This window comes from Buceros rhinoceros, unplaced genomic scaffold (assembly GCF_000710305.1).
Source record: "Buceros rhinoceros silvestris isolate BGI_N320 unplaced genomic scaffold, ASM71030v1 scaffold20012, whole genome shotgun sequence".
NCBI lineage: Eukaryota > Metazoa > Chordata > Aves > Bucerotiformes > Bucerotidae > Buceros > Buceros rhinoceros.
In genome coordinates, this window is record NW_010400961.1 from 1,416 (window position 1) to 10,543 (window position 9,128).

At 38.6% G+C, this 9,128-nt stretch overlaps 1 protein-coding gene across 1 annotated transcript in view; it reads left to right on the forward strand.

Annotated features, from left to right (window-relative positions):
- Nucleotides 1-1,583: 1,583 nt before the first annotated feature.
- Nucleotides 1,584-9,128, forward strand: part of ZC2HC1A (zinc finger, C2HC-type containing 1A) — a gene marked incomplete at its 5' end in the record, with an annotated part of 14,264 nt that continues 6,719 nt past the window's right edge. The window contains 3 exons of the mRNA XM_010132114.1: nucleotides 1,584-1,732; nucleotides 2,704-2,800; nucleotides 3,745-3,853. Coding sequence (XP_010130416.1) covers nucleotides 1,584-1,732; nucleotides 2,704-2,800; nucleotides 3,745-3,853 — 355 coding nt within the window. The remainder of the gene's footprint in view (nucleotides 1,733-2,703; nucleotides 2,801-3,744; nucleotides 3,854-9,128) is intronic.

The window sequence follows — 9,128 nt, forward strand, 5'->3', positions numbered from 1 at the left end:
GTCCCCGGTTCTTCTAAGAGTATACATTAATCCTCTGGTCCTTTTGCTTTGGGCTCTGGAAGGCCTCTGTGGAAAATGAGCTGCAGACCAGCTGGAAATGTCTTTTCTTATTTTCTAGGGGCTTCCATAGCTGCTTTATTCATCTATTTTCCTTTTTTATCTTTTTTTTTTTAAGATGAAAAATCCGGGCCTCTCCTGGTTTGACTGCATAGATGTAGTTCTGCTTCTGAGTTTCTGTCTCTTAAGCTATAATTTATGTTTGAGTATTCTGAGAGTAGTGGAGTTAATGTAAAATACATAAATAAATAATCATTACCACATGAGATTCCCATGCTGTCACTTCTCTGAAGGATTCCTGTGTTCTTCCTGTGACCTTTGCTCACACTTCTTCGGTTCATGGTTTGGTGACCACTACATCATTTGACTGACTCAAAATTGTTTCTTGATTTAAAGGGGTACATATTATAAGCTAGATCTGCCTCATCTGGAGTAGGAACATGTAACCCCAATCTTATTTGGGACCATATAATATCTAACTGTAATCATGGTGGTAGTAACTGTTGAATCTCTCCTCATTTTCTTTGATACAGTTCCAAGATCACCTAGGAATGTCCTAATTTAACCTGCTTTGCTGGTGTCCAGCTCTTCTGAAGCTGATGTTTACGTGGGTTTAAGTACTGTAATCTGGGGAATTCAGCATCCCTATCTCTATTCACTAAAATGTCTGTCTGAAACTGCAGTCCAAACATTTTAGTTTCCAAGGGCAGTGTATTTTAAGGGGTGTATTTCCAACGTACAGATGAGGGAATCTTTTAGTATTTTAAACACTTAGATAGACTTCCTGTGTTTTCTTCTGATGCTAGTAATAGTATTTCCTGCAAGTGGTACTGTTTGTAGAACTAAATGGTAGTACGTTTCACTGTAATGTGAATAAATTAACCTTGAAAAATAATACAGCCACCCATTACCTGGTTTGCATGTCTCTCTCTATATCTCCTAATTTTGGCTAGATTTCTTCTGAATTTCTTTGTCATTGTTCTTAAATTTCTGCTTTTATTTTTTAAAAGATAATTTCCAGTATTGCAGTTAGTATTTCTCAGTCCTTTCAAAATTTCTAGAGGAAACAGAGTTTGTTGTCTTTTGTATGGGAAAGTTTTAATACATTTTCATAATCTTGAACAAACTAAACTGTGTTTATGACTTTTTTGTTTGGTTGGTTGGTTTTGGTTTTTTTGTTTGTTTGTTCAGCCTCTTCTCCACTTTCTTCCACCTGGTATTCCTGCCATGTCCATATGCCTCCTTGGCCACCTTCTCTGCTGAATGGCATCTCTGAAAGTGTTTCTGATTTGCTTAGGTTATTTCTGATCCTCAACCACTCTTCTCATTCCTATTCAGCAAACAAGAAACATCTTTTCTGTTAACATGCGGACAATATTCTTTTCCCCAGCAATCTGTATTTCGTTATCAGATTCAAGAGGCCTTTATTTTCTCTGGAAGTGGGGCTGGGGCTGGCCTTTAAAAAGACTTTAAAATAGTTTGTTGTTTGAAACACATTATTAATGTTAAGTTTTTATGTTTTTAAGATTACATTCAGTGTCCATATTGTCAGAGGAGATTTAATGAAAATGCAGCTGACAGACACATCAATTTCTGCAAGGAACAAGCCGCACGTATTACTAATAAGGGGAAATTGGCAGCTGATACCAAAGGGAAGCTTCCTACTCGAACACAGGTGAACTACAGCATTATCTCATAGCTTGGATTCATCACCAAATCAAGCTTGTTAAATACTATGTTGCTCTTAAATTGAATCAACTATTTTATTCTGTAATTTTACTATTTGTCTAGACTGAAATTAGACAGTAAGCATGGAAGAGATTTCCTTTCTTAGGAGAGTTGCAGAGATCTGTAAATCAGATGGCAGCAGTTGCAGAGCCAAAATCAGTCATAAACGTAATTCAGAAGTTTGTGAAGATGATAGGTGAGGGTAGAGGCAGGAGACAGAGATGCAGTCTTTGTAAAGAAAGTTCAGTTTCTGTTGTGCAAGTTTTCTGCATACAATTCAACACTGTTCCTTAAGTGGGCAAACAAAGGTGAGTGACTACAGGACAACCGACAGCAATGGTTTGATTAGCTACAGGTGTGTTAAGATAAGAGCTGCAGTAGTTTCCATCATAAAATGGAAACAGATGAAGGATTAAAGTGTTTGTGTGTTTTCATTTGGCGGTAATGCTTGTTTTTCCTGGAAGCTGTGAAGAGTTAGAGACACATGTTGTTACTGAGTGATTCTTGCACTGTATTTCGAATCAGTGCTGGGACTGGTATAGCACACAGGTAAAGGTAAGATTTGAATGATCCTCCCCGTGAGTACTCTTTTTAAAATTACCTGGTAATGAGGCGATAATATTAATTTCATGAGACAGCTATGGAAAAATAATAGAAAAGCTGTAGAAAAGCAAAAAAATACACAAAGACACACAGTTAAACAAAAACCGAAAACTGCTGAGTTAGATAGTCTTTCCTAGTAGTACCATCTGTATGTCTAAGAAAGCAGACTAGAGGAAACCATTTGCATGATCCATACCAGAAACAGTTTACCTAGTAGGTCATCATTGTCTGTTTCCCCACAGTACCTAGGTAATTACCTCTTGTGTTACAGTTGATATAATTGCTTAAATTTCTAGGTTGTATATTTTGTTACAGTACAAACCTGCTGCAGTTAAGAAGATGCCTTCTGTAGGATCAACACCATCATCATCACGCTTACCTCAACCAAGTGGTGTTAGCAAAACTGTTGTAGGTATGCAGTGAATGTTATGTGCTTTTCATTTCCCTTCTAAATATTAGTTCTTAAACTATGCAGTAAAAGTAGTATAATTTTAATAGCTGGAAATTTCTATACTATTGCCTTTAAATTGAAGTAAAAAAATTCATAGGAAGAGTTCAGTGTTACATGAGTGGATATTACGTGGTGGTGTCTGTTTTTTATCATACAGCTTTTTTATCAATGTTTTTCTGACCCAATTTTGTTTGACTTGCATATATGATGGCTACATACTCTACTGTTGAAACTGACACAGTGGTTTGTAAAAACTCGTTTAAAATAAATCGGAAGGGGCACTGATCAACCTCTATCCAACAAGACTCTTGAGCATGTAGGATTCTCTTCTGTTTTATATGTTGGGTCAGGTTAGTTTTTTTGTGAATCGAAGCTGCAAAATGATTCTGCAATAATGCAGAAGGTAATAATGCAGTAATGCATAATTGTATTGCCTAGTGATCTCTCACCTGAGATTTTTGTTTGCTTAATTCTTTAACTGATTTGTGTGCTGAATATCATCACGAACTGGTGAAGATACGTAGTCAAGCCATGTATATATTACGATTATGGAAACACTGTCTTAATCCGATACATAATGATATCATTATATATCAAACATGCTCTGTTTCGACAGAACTTTGACGTTCCAGACCTCTTCTCTTTCCTTTTTCTTTCTGCAGAAAGTAATTGAGATCCAATGTTTTTTGTTAGAATAGAACATTATGTCTCAGTTATACTTTCCGGAAATTTCTGGAAACATACTTTCTTCTTCCTAGTGCATTGACGTATATATTGTTCATATCTCGATATTTCTAAAATGCTTGTTTTGAATTTTACAATTAAAAAATATATAATGAATTGTATCATTCCATCAGCAAAATCTTACGTTTTCTTGTATTTCCATGTTTGATTTCAACTGCAAGGTGCCCCTTCAAGTAAGGGACTGTCTTCATCTGGATCCAGTGGGAGCAAAATTCAAACACTATCACCGTCTCATAAAAACTCATTGGGAATGGTGAACCCACAAGCAGGGTAAGTTTCCATTTAATGTTGTCATTTATGCTTTATTTCATATTTATGTTGTGCCAGTTCTAGAAGTCTCTATTGTCTGTTTCACTTGCACATTTTTTCCCTGTGAGCTTCCGAAGTGCAGTGTTTTGAATTTATCCTTTCTAAATGCAATTAATGTTTAAGGAATGTTGGCAAAGATGCGTTTACTAATGTTAAAATAATAGTAAAGGAGGTCAAGTGATAAAAATAGATATAAAGTAGATTAAAAAGTTACAGAGTATGCAGAAACTACATTTATTTTTCTTTGTAAAAGTGAGGAGACTTCAAAAAAGAGAAAACAGTAGGTATAATATCATGCAGTTCTTGGAAATAAAAGAAAGAGACCTCTGCCACAGACCACAGCCAGTTGTGATCCAGCCACAAGGATGGATACTTTCTCTTTGCCCTTCCCTGTCTGAAAATACTCAAGAGAAAACAAAATAAATGAGCACAAATGAGGCAATGGAAATAAATGTCTGCAACAGTAACAAGAAGTGGTAGATGTAGATGACCAGAGTTCAGTGAAAGTGCTGGTGTGATCAAGGCTGTTACTGCTACTTTGCTGGGGGAGTAGCGAGTGCACACTGTTTCAAAGAAGAAATGTATGGAAGGGACTGAAGCGAAGTAGTGCAAATTTACAGAAGCACCAGGGAGCACTGAGAGAAAACAAAAATACAACAAAGTGATTGCAGTTATACCATTGGTGATTGAAGACAACTTATTTCTATAAAAATGAATATCAGATTGGTAAAGGTGGTGGAAAACAACAGCTTACGTTTGTGAGGAAGAAAAAGGACTCTCTGAAAGAATTTATCGGGATGGACAGCTATATTAATTACACAGGACTAGTGATTTTCAGTTTATCACACTTAAATCTTCCAAATTACACACGAGTATGAATTACTCTGTCATATTTCCCTCCAAACACCATGTAGCATGAGGTTGCAGTTCTGTCCCTCCTTGCTTTACCCACTCATGCTAAGTCTCTAAAACACAGGCTGGAGGCAGAGTCCGTGATGTTGTCAGAAATAATTTTTCTTTTGTTACTATCCACCACCACCATGCCCCCACTCTGGATTTCCTTGTAGTCTACAGGTCAGCTTCACGACTGTTTGCAGGCATCTGTGCTTCAGCTGTCAGAAAATCCCACCCTCTGTTACTCGCTGAGTTTTATATCGCATTTCTCCATTTTCAGAAATTGAATTAACACCTGCTGATGAGTGGCAAAGAAGTAGGTCTGCAAACCACAGTAAAGAAGTCAGCTGATAGTTTGAAGGCATGTTTCTAACCCCACTGGTGAATTCCCTTTCTGAGAAAGGCTTTTTCCTGTCGATGAGAGTTTCTAATTGCAGTCTATACTGGTTTGTGAGAGGGCACAGGTTTTGGTCTTTGCTTCTTAACAGGGAAGTTCTGTTTAATTTTACCCATCAGTTGCTTGCTGCGCTTACTACTTTGTGTTCTGTAGTCTTCCATTTCCTCTTCTGAAGCTTGAAGTAAGAATTGTGATGAGACCAAGCCAAATCATGGTTAATATGTGGAGTGTTGTTTGCACAGGTTCTCTCTGTTCACACATGCTGTTAACTGCAAATATATATCTTCTGGTTGGCACAGCTCTCAGCTAATGGTGTCTGCTGAAAGGCAGTGAATGTTAGCTTGGCTTATAACCTCACTTACTTGCCCACACGATTTGCAGCTTCGAAAACGCAGATGTGATGAGTGTGTTCCTGCCTGCAGTCCTTCTCGTCTTTGCCATCCAGTCCTTATGATTTCTTGCTGGTCATGCTAACCAGTCGTCTCACCAATGGCTGTTACATGAGTCTCTTTCCTAAGTGTTACATCTGACACGTAGCAGTTCATTTTTTTCTTTTAACCAGTTTGAGTTCATTTTTGAGAACAAGTTTGTCAGTATTTATGCTGAAGCAAAGAGGTGCAGGAGCAGTTACAACATGGAAGAGTTAGATGCCTCAGACTGGTCACTAATGACGATTTTGGGATTAATCACCTCAGCGTTAGTATTGGGGTGTGAGGGGAAAATATGCAGGGTTCTGTTGAAATACCTACGAAATTATGTCAGAGCAGGGACTGAGACACTAACAGTAACTGTTAGTAGCATCCTAAGTCAGAGAGTGAGAGTAGTTAATAGTGTAGTGACACGGATTTTGAACGTTAAAACATCTTATAATTTGGGCTATAGCTAACTGCAGCTAGAAATGCTTTATAAAATAAAAGTGCTTTTAAAGTATTATGTTTATTAGGATGAAACAAGATGTGTTTCTTTGACTATATTTATGATTTAACCAGTAAAATGACAAGCCGTAGCATGAGATAGATAGGGGATTCTGTTGTACCCATGAGCTCTTACAGAGCTCATGCTGTAAGATGTCATCTCATCCTTCCCAGTTGTTAGTAGACTGATATACTGAATGTAGTGTTGCACATGTATTGTTTTAAGGGCAGTCTTTCAAATGGAATGTTAATTTTTAATTTTTTTTGCTTGGCAAATACTTAAGAGCCTGCACACCTTTTTGACCAGGTCAAATTCCAGTTTTTGCTGTAAGAAGCTAGGTCCTGCAGTTTGCCTTAAGGCAAACTATATGTTTATATTTTTTTTACATATTAATTAAGCAAAACTTTCCATTTTTGCCTAGATTGTTTAATTCCAGATTTGGCAGAGAGGTAGTGAGGCTTAATCGTAGAATTACAATTATATTGTGCAATATCAAGGATTAATTATATTTATGTTGGAGGGGGACAGTTTAATCAGACGCTGCTTCTTTTTGTTTATCTGTGATGGATATGCAAAGGGAGAAAAAGTTACTATTTACTGGCTAATGAGTCAGCTAGAAGTGATTAAAATATGCAGGCATGCAGTTTGCCTCTTGCTCTTTAGATGTCACTCTTGAACCGCTGCCTGAAGCTGTTGTGAAAGGCATATGAAGCCGTTGCTGCATTTGTGTTAAAGGTGAAGGCTAAAACAATCTGGGTCTCCAAGGTGTTCAGTTCTGTAAAGGAAAGATTCTTGAACTTCATTTCATATGAAGTTCCACTTCAATATCGCAGTATAAATTTTTATTTTGTATGAGCAGAAGTGCAAGAATTTTATTAACTCTCTTAAGTCCTTTTTACTATACTATTTTAATTTGAATTCTCCTCTTCTGCTCCTCAAGTAAAGGACTAGTGAGAGAGAACACCACAGCATCATCAGCATAAGGCAGGTTAGCGTTAGTGAGCCTTACTTTGTGTAGCTCAGGATGTTCAGCTGAGCTCAGCTGTGAGAGTTTTGTTTTTCTGCCTGGAAAGCCAGATATAAGTATTAACAGAAGTGTAGCACAAGGGCAGCACTGCTGAGTCCTAGAGAAGCGAGTGAGAGTGCAAGAGTAGTGTGTGCCTCTATTGTAGTCAGTAGGAAGGCCTTCATTCATGAAAATAGGATTTTGTCTTTTGGATGTTGAAGAACAAGGAAAAGGAAAATTAATTCTACAGAAATTGTAGTTAGGCTTATAGTTTGATAATGAATCATGTTAAGATCCTGAGTTTGATACATATTCTGTAAGGGTACAGAAATCAGCAGTGTCTTACGTTTCTGGAGGAGCAGGGCAGCTCTAATAAGCTGTCAGAAGAAATCAGATCTTCAGCTGCAAAAATTGGATGGGTGGTTCTTCCTGTCCTAAGGCTAAGCAAACAGGCAAACTCCACCCCGCCTCTGCAAACTGTTTGGCCTAGCAGGACTTGACACCACGGGTTCTGGCCAACCAGGAATCTCTTGCATGTATGAATTAATTGTCTGTGTTTCTTTTATGAACAGTATGTATTATTTTTGTTACTGGGACTTGGAAAATTATGTGATGGTTTTCAGTAGGGCAAATGAACCCTTAGAAATTACTTTGACATTTTTATTTTATTTTGGGGGTAAAACATATTGTTTGTTGTTAAGCTGATCTTGGGAATCATGTCTGTTAATGACACATCCCGTTCTGTCTTACAACTGAAATGCAGTATGAATGCCACACATAACCAGTATCAGTACATTTTAAATTCCACTTACAGATTTGCCATACAGCATGTGTAGCTTTTAAAAACATTGTATTTTTAAAACAGCTTGTTCCTGTCATTAGGGCTGTAACTTACACAGCTGTATTTGATGAAATCAAGGTGAATAAGAAGTTGTCTTGGTGGTCTGTGCATTTCAGAAGGTTCTTACAATTGTGCTTATTTTCATTAGTACAAGAAAGGGCTGTCAGCAGGCTGTCACCTTTGGGGTTTTTGGCTTTGTTTTTTAAGTGTGGAAGAATACTGCAGTTCTTTATTTTGGCAGTATCATGACTGTTTCTAGGTCACTGTCTTCGGTATTCTGTGCTCTAGGTGCCTGGAGTTCACAGATTATCTTGAAAAACTGTTAAAAGTTCAGAAAAGAGCTCGGAAAATCATGATAGGTTGGAGTATGTGTTTTGTAGTGTCAAAGACTCCAGCCTTGCTTCTCAATCCTTGGGAAATATATAAAGAGTATGTATTTGATCAAATAGGAACTGATTAAGCATTTTCTGAGTTGACTGGAACAGCTTCAACAAGGCCCAGAGCCGGGTCCTGCACTTCTGTCACAACAACCCCCTGTAACGCTACAGGCTTGGGGAAGAGTGGCTGGAAAGCTGCCTAGTGTGAAAGGACCCCAGGGATGTTGGTCAACAGTCAGCTGAATATGAGCCAGCAGTGTGCCCAGGTGGCCAAGAAGGCCAACGTCATCCTGTCTTGTATCAGGAACGGTGTGGCCAGCAGGAGCAGGGCAGTTATTGTCCCCCTGTACTCAGCACTGGTGAGGCCACACCTTGAGCATTGTGTCCAGTTTTGGGCCCTTCACTCCAAGAAGCACATTGAGGTGCTGGAGCATGTTCAGAGAAGAGCAGCAAAGCTGGTGATGGGTCCAGAGAGCAAGTCTGATGAGGAGCTGCTGAGGGAACTGAGGTTGTTTAGTCTGGAGATGAGGAGGTTAAGGGGAGACTTTATCACTAAAACTACCTGAAAGGAGGTTTTAGTGAGCTGGCAGTTGGTCTGTTCTCCCAAGTAACATGTGACAGGAACAAAAGGAAACAGCTTCAAGTTGCACCAGGGGAGATTTAGGCTGGATATTAGGAAAAAATTCTCTACAGAGAGGGTTGTCCAGGCATGTCCCAGTCTGCCCAGGGCAGTGGTGGAGTCCCCATCCCTGGAGGGGTTTCCCAGCCGTGTGGAGGTGCTGCTGAGGGACAGGGGTCAGTGGGGA